The 25004-nt window shown below is 41.2% G+C and overlaps 1 protein-coding gene across 1 annotated transcript; it reads left to right on the forward strand.

Moving 5' to 3' along the window:
• Positions 1-2778: 2778 nt before the first annotated feature.
• Positions 2779-23870, forward strand: Sec22b (SEC22 homolog B, vesicle trafficking protein). Its single transcript, NM_011342.4, has 5 exons — positions 2779-2972; positions 8773-8882; positions 14131-14291; positions 16052-16198; positions 22668-23870. Exons 1-5 carry the CDS (start codon positions 2898-2900, stop codon positions 22820-22822), a joined length of 648 nt encoding a protein of 215 aa, NP_035472.1. The 5' UTR covers positions 2779-2897; the 3' UTR covers positions 22823-23870.
• The last annotated feature ends 1134 nt before the right edge of the window (positions 23871-25004 follow it).

The following is a 25004-nucleotide window of genomic DNA, read 5'->3' on the forward strand; positions in this document are numbered from 1 at the left end:
AAGGAGGGCCTTCCCTGGATCTAGCACAGAGCTGCTCATCATTACATGGTGGTGTGTTGCTCAAAGGGTCAAAGACCAAGAGCTTGAAATCACTAACAGATGTGAACAGGATAATGTGCATCGAGTTGGAAGCAAAAGTGACTCAGATTCCAGAGTTCCTAAGGTCTGAGGCGCTGATCAGATATGGTACTAGCTTTTCCCGGTTGCCCATTGAGCAACCTGAGAAGACCACACCTTCCCTTGAAATAACAATTCCAATGCCTGAGGGCACAAGAATCATGCTGTATGTTTAAAAGGAAAACCTAGGGGTGCAAGAAATGGTTGGTAGAGGGCTGGAGATGTAGCTCAGTGGATGAGTGTCTGCCTGGCTTGTGTAAGGCCTGGGTTGGCTCCTCAGCACTGGGCATGGGGTGGGGTGGGGCAGGACTTGACCCAATAAAGAAATTTTGTAACTAAAATGAACCCCAAGAAGCCTAATCAAGAGGAGTGGAATTTATCATAAAGAAACAATGATAAATGGCAAACGTTCATGAAAAGACCATAACTAACCTACTGTTTTCTGTGCTAACATAAAAATTACAAAATCTTAAAAACCATTTAAAACAAGCAATGGCATCTGAGAAACACTCAGGCAACGAGCACATAGGCCTTGGAGAAAGCTGAGAGCACAAACTGAAACAAACCTGAGAGGCAGCTTCTCTGAACACGCCTCCTACTGTATCCATAGGCTTTCCACCTGCACCCGAGCTCCCTGAAATAACGACACTGAGACTAAAATTATCTATGAATAATTATTCATAAATACTGCCCAGGCCAAAAGCTTTGGCTAACTTCTGTTAGCTCATAGGTCAATCAGCCCACTTATTCTAGTCTAAGTTCTGCCACGTGGTTAATTATCTCTACATCAGCATTCAGGCAAATCTCTTCCCTCACCTCATTTTATCCTAGAAATCTCTCTCCCCACTGGAACTCCTATTTCCTGCCTCAGCCAACAGCCAACAGTATTTTATTGGCAGGTGATGCTTCCACAAGAGAGTCTCTCTACATTCTATGCTTTGCTCTCTCTGTTCCCCGGACCCACATGGTGTAGCCTTATTGCCAATATTTATGCCATTATCCCCTATTACTAAAATTATTCTATCGGATCAAGGACAATCATTTGAGATCATGGTAGAAGACATATCTTTGTTGAGTGGAAGAAAGAAGTTAAAGATCGTGGTATCTGTAGACTATTCTAAATGTATTATGATTCTACCAAATAAGGCATTATACACTCCAAAATTGATTTCCACTCCACATTGGCTCAGGTTGCCAAATGACAGGTGTGAGCTGTGGCAAGCAAGGGAGGATGTGATTGTAAATACAAGGCCAGCATAGGTGAGTTCTAGGCCAACCAGAGCTGCATAGCAAGACACTGTCTGGAGGGGGGAATTATATATGAAAGAGGAGAGATAATATGAGAGAATGCTTATTAATCAGTAGCTAGAGCTGAACTTGAGCTCAAAGCCTGTTTACATCACTTCTAACTACATGACCTGCTTGGAAAAATCTTTGCAGTCTTCCCCAAGTATAAAGTGAGAGCCTTCAGCTAACAAATTTCACAGAGTTGTTTAGTTAAATGTTCAGATAATCATAAGACACTAAGTATTTAGCAAAGAATAGTTATTACTAATGTAATAAGTATATTTGTATAATTCCTTTCTTTCTTTCTTCCTTTCTTTCTCTCTCTCTCTCTCTCTCTCTCTCTCTCTCTCTCTCTCTCTCCCTCCCTCCCTCCCTCCCTTCCTTCCTTCCTTCCTTTTCTAAGTTTACAAAACCCCTGTACCTCCACGTTCTTCTCATTTAATATTTACAAAAACCCTCTTGAGGCCAAGAATATCCCTATCTCATTGATGAGGACACCAAAGAAGAGAGAGATGAGAACTCTTCCTTAACGGTGATTATCTAGAGGTTGCTTCAAAAGCAAGTGAAAACCAAATTACTGGAAAGCCTGGTAAGATTCCCCTTTCTATACCATGATAGAGGCAGCCAAGAACCTAGATTTGGGGAGGCTAATGATGTATGTGATCCCCCTGTACTTCTTCATTTATTAATATATGCATATATATACATATATATATGAATAAATATATATAATACTAAATATTGCTGATCTCTTTTTAAAAGTTTCATGTGTGGGGGTGGCTTACTTCCGCTCCTGCCTGTGCAGCACGTGCATGGAAAGGTTGGAGAGGCCAGAAGAAGGTGTCAGATTCCCCTGGAACTGGAGTTACTGATGGTTGTAAACCAGCATGCGGGTGCTGAGTTGAACTCCGGTCCTCTGAAAGAACAGCCAGAGTTCTTGATCCCTGGGGCGGTCTCTCCAGCTCCTATTTGCCAATCTCTTACCACAAACTGTTTAAGAACTTTGTGACAGTATAAACACCCAGGCCAGAAAAACCCTCAAGAAACGAATCTCTGCTGAGACATACACAGATTATAAAATATTATACATAAAATGCTCTGTAAAAAAAATCTGAAAATACATAGCTTTACAGTTGCTTCATACTCCATTCGTCTAAAAAGTTCGCTCTCAGTCACCTTTCAAGCCCTACTAAGCTTGAGCGCCACTCCTCTTGCAGAGACACCACTTAGTGGAAACAAAAATTCACAAATGTGGGCGGGACTTGGTCGGAGGAATGACTGCGGAACTAAAGTTCCCGGTGGTTGTGGTTCTCGGTGGGAAGCCAATTGAAAGGACCGGTAGTGGAAAGCTCTGAAGTCGTTTCCGGCCACCTCAGCGGGAAGCGGAGACGCCAGCGGCTAGCTGTTGGGGACCTCAGCCGGAGGTGTAACTGGCCGCCGCCGGAGAAGAAGGGACAGTGACTGAGGCGGCCTGGTCTCCGTAGCCAGGGAAGATGGTGCTGCTGACGATGATCGCCCGTGTGGCGGACGGCCTTCCGCTGGCCGCCTCGATGCAGGAGGACGAGCAGGTAAGCTGCTGCCGGAGCCCCGAGCTCGCCCTGCTCCCGGCTAGTGAGACCCTAGCGACCTCACAGACTCCTTCCCCCTCTTCTCGAGAGCTCTTTTACCGTTTGCTCGTGAAAAGACTACCTGTGAGAAGAAATCCTTGTGGAAGGAGTTAGAGTTATGGTGGTAACTGTTCCTCTCTACACAGAAGCCCCGGAGAAAGCTTATCCAGGTTTAATTTGATCACCCAGTTTGTGATGACTTTTTAGGGACCTTCTTAGAATTTAGGACTTTTCTTTTGGGCTGCTGTTAAGGCTGCTGACTAATATATCTGGGGAAGACCAACCCTTGGTTTCTTCACCTCGCTTTCCTGTAGCTCTTGATCCTTGACCTAGCTCGATGACATATTTTGATAGAGGATGAGGTAATATTGCCACTTACAAAGTTGTCAAGGTTCAGTAAAGTGCCTACTTTCACGGCTATGCCTGATTTTCTCCTGCTCTCATAAAGTATATTATTCAGATGAGCCCAAGAATATGATCCGGACAAAGGAGATTGGGGGCTGGGAGTCTTAGAGAACACTTCCTTTGAAAAATATTTTCCCCGTGAGGGGTATCAGTGGGGTAGAGATGGGCAGAATCTGATCAGTTGCACTGAAGTCTAATGGAGGAGAGGGACCAAAGTGGGTCTGAAATGCTACTCAATATCAGTGGGCCCCTACTCTCTGCTTTGAAATTTTTCTGAAAAAAATTCATGGATTCTTTCTTAATTTTAAACTTGGTATTTATTTGATATTGGTCTGCCAATATTGGTTTGTTTCATTGATGAGAAGTTCTCCACAGAAGTGTTTTGTTTTGTTTTTCTGGTTGTGATTTATCATTTCCCTTTATTAATTTTGATTTTAAATAATAAGCCTTTCTGAACCTTCAATGTCTGCAGAAGCATCGGTCTCAGACTCTTGTTTTACCATCATGATAGTAGACAGAACGTCACACACAGCCTCATATAGAACAGCACTGTCCTGAGAGTGCTAGGGGTGCTATTTCTCTGGCCCTCCTCATACCACCCATGTCAGAGTGTGTGCTCTTATTGCCCTTCACAGGGGCTCTTAGGCTTAAAGTCACACTGCTAACAAGTAGGGTAATGGAATGTGCCCAGGGTTGTTGGTGGTGCTGGTGCTGGTATGGTGCTTTGCTTTGCTTTGGGGGTTGGTCTGTTTTTATCAGGGACTGTTCCCATTTGGAGCTGGTTGATACTTTGTTGGGAGAGACTGTCCTGTGCCTTGTAGGGCGTCTATCCTTGGCCTCTACTTCCAGACGGCAGTAGCAAAAGTTCCTTTAGGGACAAAATCAGGCCTGGTTGAGAATTGCCAGTTTCAGTAATCAGTATTTTATTAAGTAAGCTATTGTTTTTAAAATCAGTATCAGTTTGGCTCTAGACCAGAACCTTCGTTCCTAATCATTATTCTGTACTGTCTTGTTTAAGACTTTTCAACCACGTAGTCACTTCTTACTAATGGAGAAATAACTTTTTTTTTTAGAAAATTGGGACAATTTCTAGATAGAGCTTGCCTTGAACTGACCCCACTGTCTTAGCCTTTTGAATGCTAGAGTTACAGGTGTAGACCACCACACCAAACTCAGAAATTGCATTTAAGACATAGATTATCTTGACCAAATAGTCGTATATTAAGTACTCTAATTGTCTAAGCCAAAGTAATGCATATACTTTTAACTATTTGTACTGATACAACTTGAGTTATTTTTAGATATTTACTAGGAGCCAGCCCCTGTGTAAGCTCTTAACTGCCTTATTACTGAAGATGACTGGTATTCAGCTAAGACAGGAAGGAGAGTAACATTCACATATAATATAGACAGTGTTTTATACAGTGTTGACTGCTTACCTAGTAATTTAGGCTTAGGACAGGTAGAGAAACAACCTTCTCTTTGAAATCCCAGACTTGCTAACTGATAATCTTGTCCCTTTCCTACTCTTTCTTTTCTTTTTTTCTTTTCCCTATAATGACGTTTTTCCTTTGCACTTTCTTCTATCTACCTCTCTGTTCTGTCTGAAAAGTATTGTATTTGCGCTGTGCAGCCGAGCCGCCTTGCACCCTTATCACGTCAGGGCGGTTACTATAATTCCCTGTAGAGGAAAATGGCTGCCTCTTGATTCTTGGTCCAACTGGCCTTTGACCGGCTGAGTCCATCAAGGATTTATCAATGATAAGACCTAGCTAAACATTCTTGGAAAATGCTAGTGATCTTTGGCAATATTGAGGTAAGAAGTGGGCAATAATGGAAAGGGGACTCTGATGCACCTTCATGAGGTCATCCATCATCCATGATGTCCATGATGGGGTGGAACTTGGCTGTCTAATCTCTCACCCGTGCCTGTTAAGTAAACTTGGTATACTCATTGGTTTGTAAAACAAAAACAAAACTGAAACATTCTTAGAAAGGTGAAGGGTGATATTTGATAGCACTAGTTGTCCACTAGGCCTAGGCAAGATGGGAAAAGTCCTGAGGTTCTGAGGAAAGCATTGTCTTGTACCTTTTGTAATATAGAGGTGGATAATCTTGTTTGCCTCATGGCCAATCCAGCTGTTCTCCCTCTCTTCGTTATTGGATCACTAACATATCCTGTGGAGTGGACCGAGGTTTGCTCTCTGTGTGAAGTGGAAAGCACAAGCAGGGCATCTAAGTATTTTTGCTGAGCTAAGGGACTGTGAGCCCTTTGTGACTTTGACATTGAAAGCTGTGTCTGTCTGTAAAGCACTGGTTAGGTTGTTTTTGTCGGATCTTCCTTAGTTCTCACACAGCTCCGTGAGCTTTTCCTGTGAATTACATGATTGACAAGACTTTGTTTAGAAGGTGGATCTACTGTTGAAACACTTTTAATCATGGAAGTGGAATGTCACAGTGCTTGAAGAGGGGCTATATGTGGTCAGATTATCTAGGCCAAATCCTAGCTCTTCCCTTTCTAGCCCCATAGTGTCCTTGGCAAAATTTGGTTTCTAAAATAGAATATTGGCATAATAATTCTAAGCACCTCCTAGAGTAAGTATAATGATTGTGAGCTAAAGTATGTAAAGTGTTGAAATTAGTCCCTGCACAGAAAATGAGTATTAACTTTGTTTATTTTTGAAGTGTTTTTCTGAATTCTAGCCTGTCTTTAAATTTACAAACCAGAATTGCACGTAGTACTCTTTGTGCAGAGATGGAGTGAGCAGGGGTGGGTGAATGATTTTATACTACAGGATTTACCCATGCCATTTAGAAAGGTTGGAAACTTACATAACCGAAAGTCCAAGATGCTAATCATGCTTATTTTCAGTAAATCTTTACTCAAGATATTCTCATAATCTTCCCCTCCCCCTCTCTCCCCCTCCCTGTGTGTGTGTAAAATTAATGTGTTATATTTAAGACCAACTTAATTTTTCCATTTAACAGTTGTATATGTTGAACATTGTCTCACACCATTAAATATTTTAATGGCTGCCTAATAGTCTATTATGTGAATATGCCAAAAAAATCATTATTTAGCCAAGACGGTTTTGTTCTTAGGAATGATAATGCCTGCTGAACCAGCATTAGTGTTGGCTGTCATACTATAATCTATGTAGATTTGTCCCAGTGCATGCCATTACCTTTCTTCCTTAGCACATTCTGAAATTGTAGCATGCTTCCAACCATTTTATCTTATAATTGATATGACTTAGTTTTGTTCTCTCAGGCTGTAGTAATACTTACATTATACCTTGTGAGGTTGGAAGGGTTGTGTTAATCTTGATTTGATTGGCAAGGTTGTGGTTTTGTTTTTGTTTGTTTGTGGATTGCGTTTTCTTCAGCTTTACCTTTGAGGTAAGGTATTCATCTGCTTTTAGCAATTGAAAACAGTTGTTTTATTGATTTAGGAATGGAGATTGCACGTAAGTATTTTTTAAGATCCCTACATGATTCCAGTGTGAAGCCAGGGTTGACAATCATATATATTGATCTTCATTATCACTTTATAACACTTCCAGCATTAGTTGGGCACATGTGCTGTTGTGGGTTCAGATCTCTTCATACCATATAATGGCATGGTGAAGCAACTAGATTGATAAATATCATTCACATGTCAAAATAGGATATTGTGCATTACTTCTTAGTGACTGAAAGCATGTGACAATATTTACAAACATGTACTTACTGACCAGTCATGGGTAGATGCATGCATGCATGCATACTGCTTAATATAATAATGCCAATATAATGTTATAAGGTAATAGTTATTATAAGGTAATGTTTAATGTATGAATTGATATAATATCCACATACATACATACATACATTGACACAAAAACATTTTCTCAAATGAATAACATTATAACAGATCATTGCCATAACAACAATGCTAAACAAGATAAATGGTCCACAGTTATTCATTGAGTGTACTCTGCCTGACTCTCTTGGCTTACATTACTTCATTACTTCATTTCTTTTTGAATTTCAGGTTGTCATTTTTCTGTCTCTGTACCTTTGCATACCTGCCATGTTCTAACTGCCTCCTCCTTTGTGCTGTCAGCTCAGTAGTGTCTTGTCTAGAAGTTTAATATTTCATGGTGTGCTTCCACAAAGTTAGACCCCAGACCCAGACTCTGGGAAAACTATTATAAGCACTTTTACTTCGGTGTAAAGAGATCTCTGCCAAAGGAAGGCTAGTCTATCTTTCAATACAAAATAAATAATTCTATAAATGGAATAATTTGGGCTTTCTGTTAAATGGCAGTGTGTGTAAACTGGGTGACTTACAAACAACAAAAAACACTGAGAAGTCCAAGATGACAAGGTTAGCGGATTTGGTGTCTGCTTCTCATTCATAGATAGCAACTCTGTGAGTCTTTGTGAGGTACAGGGGCCAATCTAACTTTCTGGAATTTCATACAGGGACATCACCCTCAACCATTAGCACTCCATCATCATGACTGAGCATCTCCCAAAGGCTGCACTTCCTTCCATCAGCTTGGTGGTGAAATGCCATAAGCTTACAGGTCTGGGCAGTAGAGACCTTCAGGCCATCGCTAGCAGGGCGTCCTCCTCTCTTTCTCAGGGACAGGGTGGATTAGCAATGTGTGTTGTTTCTCAGTCTCATGTACTGCCTTTCTCCTTTGAATCTAGTAGGTTAGTAAGGTATGGTGTTTATCCTTTTAAAATGATGCGACTATAGAATACCCCCTCCTCTTCTTTTTAATAAATTGTTCAGGGAAATACATCCTAACCATTTGAGTGTTGGCCTTTTTGTCCAGATCCCTCTTTATTCCAGCTTGCTACCTACACTGGAGAACTGGATAGAGTGATGTAATAAAGGATAGCTGCCCATTTTGCCTCACTAGCTGCAGGGCCAGCGTTCATGGGGTTTTCAAGCACAGGCACGCACATACAGTCTTAGTTAAATGCTCTTCCACTTTGTGGAAGGTTCTGTTGATAATCCAGCATTTAAAAAGAATGAGTTCTCAGAACTCTCTCTGGAGTGTGTGCAGGATGGTGCTATGAGATATCTAATGGTAAAAAGCACACCAAATACTTTGCATATAGTTGACATGCACAGGTTTTCTTCTTGGCACTTACATATTGGGATCTTGGAAATACTAAGAGTTAGGGTTTCTCATTTGTTCTAAAAGTAAGACGTTTTATTTTTCTTTATTGAAATGAATCTTAATAACTGCTAAATAAAGGACCTTATTTACCTAATATTCTTGTGATATCATGATCCTTCTAACTGATATAGCTTTGTGTGATGTGTGTTAAATTTTCCAATGAAGCTATCTTTTTTCAGTCAGGCCGGGACCTTCAACAGTATCAGAGTCAGGCTAAGCAACTCTTTCGAAAGTTGAATGAGCAGTCCCCTACCCGATGTACCTTGGAAGCAGGAGCCATGACTTTTCAGTGAGTATAGCTCTGATTTTGTGTGTGTGTGTGTGTGTTCATTTAAATTTGTACTACATTTATGTAATACCTTGTAAGAATATCACAGTAGGGGCTGGAAAGATGGCTTACTTACTCTTCTTGTAGCGGACCTCCGGTTCAGTTCCCGGAACCTATACAATCACTTGTATTTCTAGCTTTAAGGCATCTGATACCCTCTTCTAGCCTTCAAGGTTACCTCAACTCATAAATATAACGCCCCTCCCATATAGACACATATACTCTATTTTTAAATGTGTGTTTAAAAATAAATGAACATACCCATAGTTTTTAAATCCTTAAAAAAAAAAAAAAAGTAGTGTGTTGTTTCCTTGTGTGATACTGGGGGGATGGGGGGAAGTGCCAGAAGACAACCTCAGATGTCATCCTCAGGCAACATCCACCTTTCTCTTTTTTCTTTTCACAGCCGTCTCTCTCTCACACTGGCCTGGAACTTGAAAGTAGGCTAAGCTAGCTGGCCAGTGAGCCCCGGGGATCCCTGCCTGTCTCCTTCTCCAGTGCTGGGATTATAAATGTGTGTCATTACACATGAAACTTTTTTTTAATATTTATATATATGTCTGTTTGTTTATTTTATGTGAGCACGCTGTCCCTGTCTTCAGACACACCAGAGGAGGGCATCTGATCCCATTGCAGATGGTTGTGAGCCACCATGTGGTTGTTAGGAATTGAACTCAGGACCTCTGGAAGAGCAGTCAGTGCTCTAAACCACCAAGCCATCTCTCCAGCTCCCCCTGGAATCTCTTAAAAACACATTCTAGGGCTTAAACATGGGCCTTCAAGCTCGCAAGGCATGTAGTTTACTGATTAAGTGATCTCTCCAGCCCAGGATAGTAACAGTTTCTTAAACGTAAATATAGCTTTAAAACTACAATTTGTTCATAGAAACACTTTTTCTGCCTCTATTTCTAGAACACCAAAATTTTAATTTTTTTTTTAAGTTAACATGCCTACAGTAATTTAACTTGTTAACCTGTGCCCATTCTATACCTGTTATGCAGTAATCGATAACTTCATGCTTTAGGAACATCCTGGAGGCAGACACAAATAGGCTATTACTCCTGCTCAAAGGCTTACTAACAGTGGTACAGACCAAGTCATATAACATCTCCAAGCTGTGGTTTTCTCTTCAAAGGATTTCTCAACAAGGATTTTAAGGCGATACATACGTATTTAGCATCTTGCTTTATACATTGGGGATAGACAATAAGTATTTAAAACTGTAAGAGGATTTTAAAGCATCTAAGTCAGTGGCTATAGAAGTGGTGGGTTTCTGTTTGGTTTTCATTACTGGGGATTGAACCCAGTGCCTTCATGCAAGTGCCCTAGCGCTGAATGATATCCTCAGACACTCATGGCGATGGACTGTGCACAAAGGTAATAGAGGGATGGAAGGCACAGTACTGCTTGTCTCAGGGCTGTACCAGAAGACCTTCAGGTGCAAATTAAGGGTGGAAGGACAGTCCATCACAGCAGGAGAGTGGATGGACAGTCCATCACAGGAGAGTCATGCTGGGAAGGGCTTGAGCTAGCTGGTCCTGTTGTATCTGTGGTCGGGAGCAGAAAGGAATAGTGCTGCTCAGCTCGCCTCATCAGTCCTGGATGTCAGTCCATCTCAGTCAACTCAGTGCAGAGACTCCCTCAAAGATGTGCTCAGGGACTCTCCTGGGCAGTTCTAGGTCCTGCCAAATTGCCAGTCAGTATTGACCATCACAGGAACTTTATTGGACTTTTAATTATCTACAGATGATTGTTGTTAAATAATAGCATGCCAAGTTGAATCTTTAAAAACAGAAAAGGCTGAAAAGGAAAGATGTTATAGGAAAACCACAGCAAAAGAAAACAGGACCAACTAAGCAAGCTTCGCTGTGTCAGCAGCCTGGTGATGAGGCCTGTGAGGACCAAGAGGAGCCGCTTGTTTTAACTGAAAACCAAAAAACCAATAGCACTGTAAAACAAAAGTGCTTCAGCTTATCAGCAAGTATCCTTTAAAAAGAAAATGGTAGACACGTTTTGTAAGGTAGTTACATACTATCTAAGGCATGTTTTTTTAGGTACTTTGATTTAAACACCAAAAAATATAACCATTCGGCCATATGAGGTAGTGTGCACCTGTAGTCTAAGCTCTTCTGGAGGCTAAGGCAGGAGATCCTCGAGAACTTAGCCAAAAGAGTGTGTGTGTGTGTGTGTGTGTGTGTGTGTGTGTGTGTGTGTGTGTGTGTTTAGTTATATGATACAGTTATCTTCCATACCCACAGGTTCTGCCTTTGTGGAAACCATGTCTGTAACCAAGAACCATGCACTGAGAATATTTTTTAAAATTTAAAAAGTATCTACATGAAACACATGTCGGGTTTCTGGGACTTTTTTTCTAATCATTATTCCCTAAACAATATAACAGCTATTTATAAACCATTTATATTTTATTAGGTATTGAAGATGATTTGATATCTACAGAAAGATCTGTATGGGTTTTATGCAAATATTCCACCTTATATAAGGGACTTAGACACTTTCCAATTTTAGTAACTGTGGGTTTCCTGGAAGTGATCCACTGTAGATACTGTGGGAGGGCTGTATCTCCACAATGGATAGAGAATGAAAGACCTGGGAAGAAAGTTCCTTCTGATTCCTGTAGGACTCTACAGTCTTTGGTTTTTCCTACCAAAGCTAGTAAAGGCTTCTTTGCCAGACCTTGGTTGTCTTCATGAATGCACAGCCTTTCTAACGAGCCAGTATTCTTCCCAACGGAGGCATTCAGACAAGCACAATGCTTTAGAGTAGGGCTTGTTAAACTTTCCACTTGCTGTACTTCCTGTGCACAGGATTCTTATATGACACTGAGTGTGTAGGTACATAAAATGGTTGTGCAAACTAAACATTTACTGATCATAAATTGTTAAAATTTTATTTTTAAATAGTTCTTTGGTATACAAATAAATTTTATATTTAACACATAAGCAAATTTGCATGCTCGTGAGATGAATGTGTTTTATTTTTACATAAAGGGTTGTCTGGACTGAGTATTTGATTCTATGGAATGTAGAACATCTTCAGTATTTTTCAGAGTTTGTCTTCATTTGATTTTATAATCTTGATTGGTAAGGACAGTGCTTTGCATAACTGTATAGTGCAGAATGGCAGAAGTGTGGCTAAAGTCATTTCAGAAACTGGTGGAAATTCTGTTCAGATCTCGTGGCAAAATTCATTTAATGAAATTTGCAATAAAAATTTTAATGCAACTCAAGTCAGCAACTCAAACAGTACATTTTAAAATCAAACGTGCTAATAAAACGTATACTTCTTTGATAGTTATGTGGTGGGGAATGGTGCCAGGAAAATGTCTTTGCAGGGCACAGTGCATGTATGTCAGAAAGCAGGCTGCAGTAAAGCACACTGGCATCACTGGAAAGCCCTACTGGAAGGAAACACCTTGGGCTCATAGTTTTGTTCATTCTGAAACAAGCTAGTGTTGCCAGATCTCCTGCAGTTCCTGCATTCAGCTGTGCAGTGCTGTAGGGGGTCACAACCCTCAGGTTAACGAAACATAGATGAGGTACTTTGAAGAAACAATAAATTCCTATTTGGGTGTTTGAAGAAAGGGACTAGAAGAAAAGGGAATACAAATTTCACAGAAAAAAGCAATTACAGAAGTGTGAACATATGAGAACAAATGGAATTTCTCCTGGTGTATGAAAGCACCACAATGAGAAAGAACAGCATACGCAGGTGTGGGGGATCTGGTTTGTTAGAGACATCATGCCATTTGGCTATATGGTAAAATGTGACTTAACATTTCATCTGAAAGGCTATAAATACTGTGCCAGAATAAGATTTTACTTGAATGATATTGTGTGTCCCTGAAGCTGTAAGTAGGGCAGTAAGTCCTGTTTACTTCTCTGGGAGTGAGACCAGCGTTATAAATGACAGTGCAGATTAACATCAAAGAGATCCTTTAATCCAGTGCTCAAGCAAGTGGTAGGACACCAGTGGTAGGTTTTTAAATGTTACTCTGTGCCTGGGAGAGTGCGTACGACTTTAGTTTCTCCTTTGTGCGGCTCTAGGATGTCTCAAGAGTCAGGAACAGAAGGCAGGCATGCGAGATCGTACCAGAGTGTCTGCTTTTAAACCACCTAAACCAAAGAACTTCTGATTTTATCCACTGTACATATAAGCCCTGTTAGTATATGTGTTGTTAGAAGAACGAGAGCTGTGGCTAACCTCGCAGTGCTGGCACACCTTTCATCCCAGCACTCAGGAAGCAGAGGCAAGCTGATCTCTGTGAGTTCGAGGTCAGCCTGGTCTACAGAGCGAGTTCCAGAATTCCAGGATAGCTAGGACTACACAGAGAAACCCTGTCTTGAAAAACAAACAACAAAAGAGTTCTGTGGCTAAAGGGTTTGAGAGGCTCTTAGTAAATTCCTTTTCCCCAAGAATACCCCAGTCACAAAGCCCTTTCTTTCCCAGAATGCTAGCGAGCTCATTGTCCCAAAAAAGAGTTCCACAAAACATTCCCTTAGTAAATGATTTCCGGTTGATTAGAATTCTGCTAGCCAGAAATAGGCAACATGACTATCTTTGAGATGTTTCTTTTTCTGTGCCAGTAAACGTTTTTTTCATTAACTTTTTTTTCTATAAATTTTTAGTTTTGTTTTATGTTATGGAAAGAAGGACTTTAATATCTGTTCATTAGTATGTTTGTTGTACAGGTTAAAAGGGTGGATGGATTCTTCACACCTGTAGCTTTCAAAAATAACCTCTTAGATATTAATATATATTAATTGAAAATGTACGATGAATAAACAATGCCTACACTCTTTTGGATTTTTTTCTATTTACTTTTATGTTTATGAGTGTTTTGCCTGTGTGTGTGTGTGTGTGTGTGTGTGTGTGTGTGTATGTGCATGCCTGGTGCCCACAGATCCTCAGGAACTGGAGCTATAGATGGTGTGGGCAGAGTGCTGGGGAGGAACTCAGGTCCTCTGCAGGAACAAGACGTGTTCTTACTGCTGAGCTGCCCTTGCCCACCCAGGGCTTTGGGTATTGTTTAACAGTGGGAGCTGGTTGCTTTCTTCTAACAGTTTGTGATCTGAAATGAACATTCTGACTTAAGTGGAATCTTTTCCAAAGTTGATATAGTGCTGAAAGTCAGCTTCAACCTGAAGCACTATTACCACATAAACACCTTGTCTTGCTTTTTTCCCTCCAGCTACATTATTGAGCAGGGGGTGTGTTACTTGGTTTTGTGTGAAGCTGCCTTCCCTAAGAAGTTGGCCTTTGCCTACCTAGAAGATTTGCACTCGGAATTTGATGAACAGCATGGGAAGAAGGTGCCCACTGTGTCTAGGCCCTATTCCTTCATCGAGTTTGGTAAGATTGGAGCCGAATTTCTCTATTCAGGGAGTAGCACTGTGGAAAAACTTATAATATTGACATGTTTCCCCCTGGAATGCCTGGGAAGGTTTGATTCGTTCCCCTCTCCAAATTTACCTTTTTTTTTCCTTTTGAATGGAGAAAGCTTCATTCTTAGTAGTAAATTCATCGAGTCTTGTCCTTTTCCCTGTAGCGCATGTGCCTTTTGTTGTCTAGTTTGACTCCTTATTAGGGTTATTTGTAACAAATGAACATTTGTTACATGAAGTAAGTCTACTTGATTATCTTATAACTGAGGTCTATTTTCCAATCTGTAGACTGTCACAGGAAGACTAATTTTATGGAAATCAGAATTTGGAAATCAGGAAAAATGATGATTGTTTATTTCAATAGAATAAGAACCTCTAATTTAAAAATATATGATATTGGAAAACCCTCTTTACTACATTCAGAAGTGGCAAGCATCAGAGTTCTAAGTAGCAGGCACGTATTTGCACAGGAGTTACGGGAAGGTTCAGTGCCAGTCAAACCTGTAAGAGGCCGTGCTGGCAGGAGGGCACGGGAAATGGCCTGTGCACGGTAAGCACCGGGAGTGAGGACAGGTAGGCAGAATACACTGCATGAAATCTTAGTCAAAAGAGAAACATTTTTATGCCTTAGATTTTCTAAAGTTTTCAAGTTTGTTAGGTGTGTCACCTTGCTTTATTATAATAGAGAAAAATTGGCTACATGCTAATTTATATGATGTATATGGTTTTTTAATGTTATTTTTCTGGATAATAAGTTTAGTAAATCCAAGTGACTAATAAGACACATGTGTCAAGGTCACAAAGGAAATACGTGGCTCACCCAAGTTAGCTTCAGGGGAATAAAGATGGGAATGGACTACAACACCAGGCATGGTGACTTGGGACATAAATGTAGTTGTTACCACCCTCAAGCTGACGATGTAAAGGGAAGGCGCAGTTTCTGAATTGAAGGAGAATATTTAGGGGGAAGACCAACTTGAGAGGGGCAGATGCCTTAGTGGGGGTACTGCTAGTCCACAGTGAGTGCTCAGGAAAGTGGGAGTGGTGTAAATGCCCTGCCAACACTACCTGCCCCCTCCTGCTGGGCTTCGTGGCCAGAGCCTGACTAGAAACGGGAGCGTCAGGGGCCCACTGATGTCCTCCATCCAGGTTAGCTTCCCAGCGTGCAGGGGAACGGAGTCAGCATTCAAATAAGTCAAAGGTTTGGGCACACAATATTTCTATGGCAGGTCATTCCTGCAGTGTTGAGAAATCGCACGTGTAGGCTACAGATGGATGAGGCTGCAGCTCTGTATTGGTAGTTTTGGAAGTTTTTCTATCATGTTTGATTTGAAGTGGAAGCACGGGGTAAGTTTGGAAAGTAGGCTGTTGGTTGATCACTAACTCTTTTAATAATGCCATCATTATTTTAGGGGTTGCGTAGAACTAAGTAATGAAGCCCAAATGGTCCTCTAAGTACAGATTGAAATCTTTCTGTCTTCAGGAAGTTTACTAGAATGGGTCTGGTTATCTCTAAGGATTCTGATGGTAAATCCTTAGGCTCAGAGATTCAAGGGACAGTTCTCCTGAATGGTCATCTTAACCTTTTACAAACGAAGAGGTCAGAGCCAACAGCAGGCAGATGTAGGAATAAACTGGAGACCGTGGACAGTGACTGATTAGGAGTAGACTCAAGTTCTTCAGTGAAGGAACAGGAAAGTTGGTAATGGTTACCTGTCCTCATTCTAGATACCTTCATTCAGAAAACCAAGAAACTCTACATTGATAGCCGTGCTCGGAGAAATCTAGGCTCCATTAACACTGAATTGCAGGATGTGCAGAGGATCATGGTGGCCAATATTGAAGAAGTCCTACAGCGGGGAGAAGCACTCTCAGGTATCTGAAAACCATGGCAGAGATCAGTTTGTCAGACTCTAGTGGGGCTCTCAAGAAATCGCTGACGAGGGATTAGTTACACAGCAAAGCTCCTGGTGTAAAGGGGATTTGTGCCTTGCGTGATTAGTCTTTGTGCACTAGAACAGTGTAAAGGACTCGCCCAGAAGCAGTGACTGTTTCTAAGAACTTACAAAACCAAGCCCAGTGAACACTGAACATTTGTGCAAGTTACAGAAATTACAAAGAAGATTGAGAGGCGGTTGCCAAGGATGTGCTTCATGCTAGCTGTCCCTGGGGGAGGCCTTCCTGCTGCTAGGTCAAGGGCATACAATGCCATTTTCATCGAGGCAGCCCTCTTGAGAAACATTTAAATCTGAGACTATGAAGAAAGATCTAGTCTGCTTTCAGCGTCCTTCAGTCAGTCAATTGAGTGTCTGCTGTATTGAAGGTGTGCTGCTCTATAACTACATGTCATTCTCACAGGTTTCCAGGCACGGTATCTCAGCCGGGCCTTTGTTTTCTCCTATTTTTTTTAAAGATACTCCTCTGACTCACAATGTTGTCCTTTAAAAAAAAAAAAAAGATTTATTTATTAAATACATAGCGTTCTGCCTGCGTGTATGTCTGCATACCAGAAGAGGGCACCAGATCTCATTATAGATGGTGATAAGCCATCATGTAGTTGCTGGGAAATGAACTCAGAACCTCTGGAAGAGCAGCCAGTGCTCTTAACTGCTGAGCCCCTCCTTGCCATTCTTCACAGTGCATTGACTCCATAGCACCTGTCCTTTCAGGAACTGAAGATGACTGCCCTGATCCTTGTAGCTCAGGTCACACTGGTCTCCTACCTTGGACTCTTAAAATACTTCATTATACAATCTTTAGCATATACTGTGTAGTATGTCGGTTTATTTGTATGTATGTGTTTTTATGTGTACACATGAAAATGGAAGCAAAGTCAGCTCTCAGTGCTGTCCTCAGGTGCCATTCCCCTTGGTGTTTTGAGGCAGTCTGTCCCTGGTCTGTGGTTTTCAATTATGCTAGGCTGGCAGACTCAGGGGTCCACATATTTGTCTCCCAGTGTTGCAGTTATAAACATATTCCTCCCCAACCCCCAGACTTAGTTATGCCTGGGGACCTACTCAGGTCTTCGAGCTTGCCCTGGCAAACACTGTACTGTCTCCTCGGCCCTGTTTATTAATAGATCTACTTGCCAGATTTTTAAAATGGAAGTCAGGAGGCAACTTCAAGTATTGATCCTTGTCTTCTGTGTAATTGAGACTCCGTGGAGTTACATGTTTGCTTGTTTAAATTCAGATAAAGTCTCACTGTGTAGCTCAGTGACTGGCCTGGAACTCACTGTATAGATCAGCCAGGTCTTGAACTCAAAGAAATCTACCTGCTTTTACCTCCCTAGTTCTGGGACTAAAGTCATGCGCTCCCACACCACAAGACCATGTCTCTTGTCTTTTCATATGCCAAGCTAGCTGGCCTGTGAGCTTCTGAACACTCTCATGGGAGGACACTTCAGAGCTACAGCATCTGGCTTTAAGTGAATTTTGTGGAACTGAACTAAGGTCTTCATGCCTGTGTGACAAGTGCTTTATCCACTGAGCCTTCTCCCTAGCCTATATCAAGTACCTATAAAAAATGTATTTGTTACTAATGTGTCTCATATATATTTTATATAAATCTATATTTAACATAAATATTTAAATATATTTTTGGCTTTGTTTTATGTTTTGGAAATGGTCTTTTAACATTTTTTATATTCATTTATTTTATTTTATGCTTATGAGTGTTTTGTCTGCATGTATGTATGCGTACCACATGTGTGTATGTGTGCACACTCACAGAGATCAGAAGAGGGCATCAGATCTCCTAGACCTGGAATTATGAATAGTTGTGAGCCATCACGTGGGTGCTGGGAACTGAACCTATGTCCTTTACAATAGCAGTACATGCGTCTTACTATCCAGCCTTGAGTCACTGTGTATCTCTGACTTCCCTGGAACCATTTGCTTCTGCCTCCTCGATGCTGCCATTACAATGTGCCTTACTATGCCCAGCTTATATAGACATAGTTAAGGTAAATTAAGTAAAATGAAGTAGAGATTTCTCAGTGATGATGATTGGATTATCTAGAGAGAGTTTAAGTTATAGATAGCTGGGTAAAATTAGATCAAATATATATGATATGTGATATTAGTTAACCATTAGATATGGACATGTAAGCTCTTCATTTCTGTGTGCTTATGTGTTTGTGTGTGTGTGTGTGGTGTACATGTTTGTGGGTATATGCATGCAGTTGTATGTCTGTACTTGGGTGTGTGGAGGCCAGAGGTTGATATCTGATCTTTTTCTCCACTGTCCCTCAATATTTATTAAGTCAGGCTCTCACTGAACTGGAGTTCCCTGAGCTATGCTGGCCAGTGAGCTCCTGGGAGCTGCCTGTCTCTGCTCCCCAGAGTGGATGTACAGACATACAGTGCTGCACCAGGCTTCTGTGTGAGAGATGTAGATCTGAACTCAGGTCCTCAGGTCTGAGTGGCAGCTTCTTGCAAACTAAGCTATCCCTTCAGCCTTAGGCTCTTTGAAGATAGATTTTTGTTGTTGGTGGTGGTGGTTTTTGTTTGTTTGGTTGGTTGGTTGGTTTTGTTTTGTTTTAGTTTGGTTTGGTTTTTCGAAACAGGGTTTCTCTGTAAAGCCATGGCTGTCCTGGAACTCATTCTGTAGACCAGGCTGGCCTTGAACTCAGAAATCCGCCTGCCTCTGCCTTCCAAGTGCTTGGATCAAAGGTGTGCACCACCACCGCCCTGCTTTGAAGATAGGTTTTTATGAATGTTGTATGTCTCCCATACTTTTGTGATTTTCATCATAATGATTACAGGTAGATTCCATAATAAATATTTCTCATTTCAACTTTGCTGTATATTCATCAGCAGGGAGCTTGCCTTGGTTGTGCACTGCAGAATTTAACCTTTATGTCAGTATCCCTCAGTTACCACAGCATACAGCACCATAGTCTTTAAACATCAAATTTTGAGTGTGGACTTTATTATTGTAATAGACTTAAGAGTTTCTACCTGAGATAAAGTAGACTAACAAAAAATTTTCTTAAGCCCAAAATTTATATATTTCCACTTGTCCACAGGTAAGAGTTCTCTTGCAGAGCTCTTGTTTGCTGCAGAGCTGCCAGGTACACTGATCGACAGGGTATACACTTCTGCCTCTAAGTAGATTTGCCTGCTCGGGGAGTGAAGAGGCTATCTCAGGGATTCGTTAAATATAGAGTGAGGGGACTGAGCGTCTTCTGAGTGCTTTCTTGTTGTAGGCGATCCACTGTGGGCATTTCTGTATCATTTGCATTAAGTGCTGTGACCAAACACAGGACAAAGCAGCCTTTGGAGGAAGGATTTGGTGGCCTCACAGTTTGAGGGGATAGAGTTAATCATGGCAAACTCACGGTATTAGGGAGTGTACAGCTTTGGTTCTTTCCCTCCTCACTCACCAGTATAATTGGAATAGCAGACCTGAAGTACAGTAGGGACTTCCTGCAGCTAGGTCTCATCTGTAAAAAGTTATAGTCCCTAAATAGTGCCACTAGCCAGGGCACCAGGAATTCAAGTACTTGAGTGTGTGGGTGTCATTTCACTTCCATAACACTTTCTTAGTCTTCATCTGAAATAAGCAGATCAGACCAGTTTCATAGACATTACTTTAATCGACATTTCTGTGTTGGTAACATTTATGATCTGGAAAAGGTTCCAGATGTGGCTCACCAAACATAGTATTCAGCAGAAGCAGTTGGTCCCTGGAGTCAAAAATACCCCCAAAATCCAAAAACAAAAAACAAACCAAAAAAAAAAAAAAAAAAAATAAGAGCTGTAGTAATGTATGGGCAGGAAATGGCTTCTGAAAGAAGTTGTTTTAAGTGAGGGAAAACATATCTGAGTAAAGTATATTTCAGGACAGTAGAAGATTAGCCTCTTTAAACAGGGTTTTCTTTTTTTGTAACATTGGTCTCAACCTGGTTCTCTTTTTAAATGCTTGTTTTAGAGCTCATCCACTTTGCATGTTATGGAAATCTTGTGCATTTTCATCAAGTTCAAATTTCCTTTTGTTATTGCCTATTAAGTGATGAGTTGTTTTTCTTTATTCAAAGGTGTTACCTCTACAGAACTGTGAGTTCCACAGAGACCGGAGTCATGGGTGCTTTGATTCTCACTGTCCTTTTGCACATCCCATGGTCCTGTTGTGTTGTAGAATCTACCATATGACTCTAAGGAGAACCTTGTCTTTATATACCATGTGTTTCAAAAGGCTCCTATGCAGAGGGATTCTCTTAAATATTACTTATTCCAGCCTGGGAGTGTTGGTGCAGCCATACCTGGCAGGAGGATTGCAAGTCAAGACTAAAGGACTAACCGTAGTTCTACAACAGTACCCCAGCCTTCAGCAAACAAATCATTGCTTAGTCCACATTGCCTCGTAGTTGTTGCTTCACCCATTTATTCTCAACTCATGTAGAGTCATTCAGCAATTGTTTACAGCAAAGTTTTAGTTTAATAAGAAAACTTAATAAGCATCGACATGGTGATTTCTCTCCCGGAACACTTTCTTTTGTGATCCCTAGGACCAGTTGCTAATTTAGTGACTGTTGCACTTATGTTAAGTAATACCGTATTTCTCAATCAAAACCGGTCTGTTAAGTAACTCCAAATATTCCAAAGCTGTTGCGTGGAGCTTTTGCTACTCCACCTTAATTCTGAGACCGGCCACGCTACCAGCCCACACCCAGCTTCCCTTGAATCCACCGATAAGAGACACTCACACAGTTGTTCAATTTCAACTTGCCCTTTTGACATAATTGCAGGGCACTACTATCTCCTGTCTGGAAAAGCATGCCCTCATCAATAATAAATATCTCCGCATCTCTCCACCTGCCCTAAACTTTGGTTGTGCAGTTATATCTAGTCCCAGCTAAACATCCATAACTACCCTCCTGTAGGAGTGGTCTATGTGGCCACTCCATTTCGAGATCTCACATGGCTGGTCAACTTTTCTCTATCAGAAGCATGGACCCAGAAATCCCTATCTGTCCCGCCTATCTCTTCCACCCAGCAACTGGCCCATGGCTTCTTTACTGACAGATCAAGAACCAATCGGGGAACAGGACTCTAGCATCAGAACTATCCCTACAGAAAGCATTGTTTCTTTTTCTTTCCTTTGAGAGGGTTTCACTAAGCAGCAGCGGCTGGCCTTAGACTCCTGGTCCTTGCATCTCTGCTGCCATGCTCCTGGGATTTTCTATAGCAGTGTGCCATCATACATCACTGATAAAGCAAAGACCGAGGAAGACCAGGAAACAGACTTTCAAAACTTGGGAGCAGTGAAAAGTTGGAGTAGAATTCCTTGGCGTCAGTCGGAATGTTTGTTTTCATAGTTAAGCTCTGTGAGGGGGCAGTCTTCATGGAAATGCTAAAGGCTTAACTTACTGGCATTTGTGAGGTTTTGGTTTTCTTAAAGAACCTGTCACTATATTTTAATTACAGTTTAACTTTTGTATGTGTGTTGAAATGCTACATCTAATAGCTTTGATTTTGTAACAATCTTTACTCTGTGAAGAAACTGGGAAGTAGCAATCACCATGGAAGTATAGCTTAGTAGTCACTTTCTGATTACTTGAACGCTTTTGGTTATCCTAGTCTTCTTACGTGTGGTTTAGACCACACGTAAATATGATAATTAGGTAAATATGATAATTAAAGATAGAGAGATGGTTCACAGGTTAAGTGCTTGCTGCTCTTGCAGAGGACCAAATTTGTTTCCCAGCCCCACATCTGGGTAGCTCACAGTTGTCTGTGGCTTTAACACCGCAAGATCCAAGGCCCTCTTCTCATTTCCAGGGCGTCATGTAAACATGTGCATACACATACACACATAAATAAAAATAAGTAAATTTTGTTTTGTTTTTTTGTTTTTTCAAGACAGGGTTTCTCTGTGTAGCCCTGGCTGTCCTGGAACTCACTCTGTAGACCAGGCTGGCCTCGAACTCAGAAATCCGCCTGCCTCTGCCTCCCAAGTGCTGGGATTAAAGGTGTGCGCCACTACTACCCGGCTAAGCAAATCTTTAAAAAAGAGAAGCAAAACAACTACCAGGTGCTGTGGAGCACTCAGCTCTGCATGCCCAGCATGCTCAGGACCCTCGGAGCCACAGCAGAAGGTGGGTGGTGGGGGAAATCTGCTGCTACTAACTGGGCGTTGGTCATATGCTGAAACCATCACTCTAAAGCAGTCTGTGTGCCTATCAAATGTTGATAATACAGTTACTATTTTATTGTTAAACATAGTTTAAACTCCATGATTTGTTTATTCTGCCAGTCACTTTTGTTATTTTTACACCTTAGTGTTTTTTTGACAAACCACTTCAGGTCTAATTAATGTTTTCTCTTTTTTTTCTTTTCAGCATTGGATTCAAAGGCTAACAATTTGTCCAGTCTATCTAAGAAATACCGCCAGGATGCGAAGTACCTGAACATGCGCTCCACTTACGCCAAGCTTGCAGCAGTAGCTGTGTTTTTCATCATGCTGATAGTGTATGTGCGGTTTTGGTGGCTGTGAGATGTGAACCTAGTCACTAGTAAGGGAGAACCTAGAACCCCGCAGTGTATGTTTTCAGGAAACTGAGCTCACAGGGCTGTGTATTAGAATCCACGTGGAACTTCTGCCTCTAAAGACCTTGCAAGAAAAGACCTGTCCTGAAAATGAAAGATGGCGCCTCGTTTAAGGAAGCTTGACCCATGTGGAAGTCTCTCTGGGACAGACTTTCTCTGGGTGCTGAGCTATATGTATTAGGGAACAGTAGGTTGTCTGTTTTGTTTCTCTCCCTCCCAGTACATGTGTGAGGCAGCAGAACTGGGGCATTCTCTCTCTGATGGAGCCATCAGTGAGATTTAAGGTAGCCAACCCATTCTAGCAGCATCCTGAAATTCTGTCAAAGAAGGCGGCCCTCTGGGGAGTCCTAACTTTAATCGACATTCCTGTGTTGGTAGCAGTGTGATTGACTTTCAAGTGAGACACAGTATGTGAAGGTTCATGATGCACAGATCCTATGTGTTGGCCATTGTAAGAAGTTAACTTTCGTTGTTTCCCTTTTATATTTTGCTTATTGCACAGTTGCTTTGGAATTAAATCAATTATATAATATGCCTTGAAATTATATAGTATTGCTTGACTAAAAGGATGAATTTTTTTTTTCTGTCATTTACTCTTTGTTGTTTGTTTTTCTTTTCTTTTTGTTTTTTTTTTTGTTTGTTTGGTTAGTTTGTTTTGTTTTGTTTTGTTTTGTTGAGACAGGGTCTCTCTAGCCTCAGTTGTCCTGGAACTCATGAACCAGGCTGGCCTTGAAATGACAAAGATCCACCTTCCTCTTCGTTTACTCTTTAACTCTCTTGGGACATTATTATTTGGGACTGTTTGGTCTCTGTAGAGTTGGTGTAGCGCAGGGTAGTCAGAGGCCCTGCTTTACGAGAAGAAAGGCCCAGCTTAAAGCTCCAACTCTGCCTGCCCCTTCCTCCCACTTTGTCTATGCGTTCCCAATTCTTGGTTTTCTTTTTTTTTTTTTTTTTTTATTACATATTTTCCTCAATTACATTTCCAATGCTATCCCAAAAGTCCCCCATACCCTCCCCCCCACTTCCCTACCCACTCATTCCCATAATTCTTGGTTTTCTTTACGACATAATTTGCTTAAATCTATAGTCTCCTGTCCCATAAATATCCTATCAGGATATTCACAAATTGCAAATGTGATGTACTCAACAATGTAGTTAGTTAAATTTATTATCTTTGCAGATCAGCTACTCAGACACAAACACTCACATAACTTATGAAGGACACCTCTGAGAGCCAGTCCCTCATTTCTGTTTCAGCTTATGTAAATTCTGCAAGAATGTTTTAGATATAAATGACTCACGGACAGTGACTTCTGTAAGCAATGGGAGTACATCAGTCTTCTTTCCCCTTTTTGCTCAGGGATAATGGGGATATCTCCTTTCACCTTCTGAGGTAGAATTTTATAAGTGGGAAGAATAGGCCTTTTGAGTATTATCACAAGGGGCTATAATATAACCTATAAGTCCTGCGCACACTGCAAACATCTCTTTAAATTGTACTGGAAAACGAGCCAGTGTCTTATTTCTTAGCATCTTTGAAGAGACTTTTGGTAAGCGGTTTTATAACCCTAGGGATCATCACTGCTGCCCTATTCCTGGCGGAGGACAACAGTCTCACTTCCTTATGAGAAGCCTGGTAGGGATGCTTATTGTATTCCTAGTAAGTTCAGAACTAGAATAAATGTTCTTCTATTATGAACATATCTGCCAATTAGAGTTTTATGCATGAAATACAAAATGACTTTTTATAGAGAATAAGTGCTTTTAAGTCTTTAAAAGGCTTACCCCATAAATAATGATATTGGCAATAAAAACCTTTGGAAGACTGAAAACCCTAAGTAGTCGCACCATAGTGCTTGGTGCTTACCTAAGAATGGAGGGTGGCAGCTCACTGTTGGGAGTTGCATGCTGCAACTTAATGGTCAGAATGAAATAAATACTTGTAGAATGTTACCTCCAGTGTGAAGTTCTGTCGTCGGGTTAACCTTCATACACATACGCTCATTTTGCTGTGTTCTACCCCATCTCAGGGGGAGGGGTAATTGATGAACAGAGGAACAAGAATGTGGTAAAGGCCAGGGCAATGGACAATGGGAAGACAGGACGCGGCCTCTGGTGTGTGTTCTAAG

Source organism: Mus musculus, chromosome 3 (assembly GCF_000001635.26).
Source record: "Mus musculus strain C57BL/6J chromosome 3, GRCm38.p6 C57BL/6J".
Lineage (NCBI taxonomy): Eukaryota > Metazoa > Chordata > Mammalia > Rodentia > Muridae > Mus > Mus musculus.

What these genes read in the sequence shown, in the direction of transcription:
- Sec22b (NM_011342.4), top strand. Translation starts at nt 2,898, where the DNA reads ATGGTGCTGCTGACGATGATCGCCCGTGTGGCGGACGGCCTTCCGCTG. An exon ending in CTATTCCTTCATCGAGTTTG is followed by an intron (nt 14,292 to 16,051) that starts GTAAGATTGGAG and finishes TCCTCATTCTAG; the next exon opens with ATACCTTCATTCAGAAAACC. An exon ending in GCGGGGAGAAGCACTCTCAG is followed by an intron (nt 16,199 to 22,667) that starts GTATCTGAAAAC and finishes TTTTCTTTTCAG; the next exon opens with CATTGGATTCAAAGGCTAAC.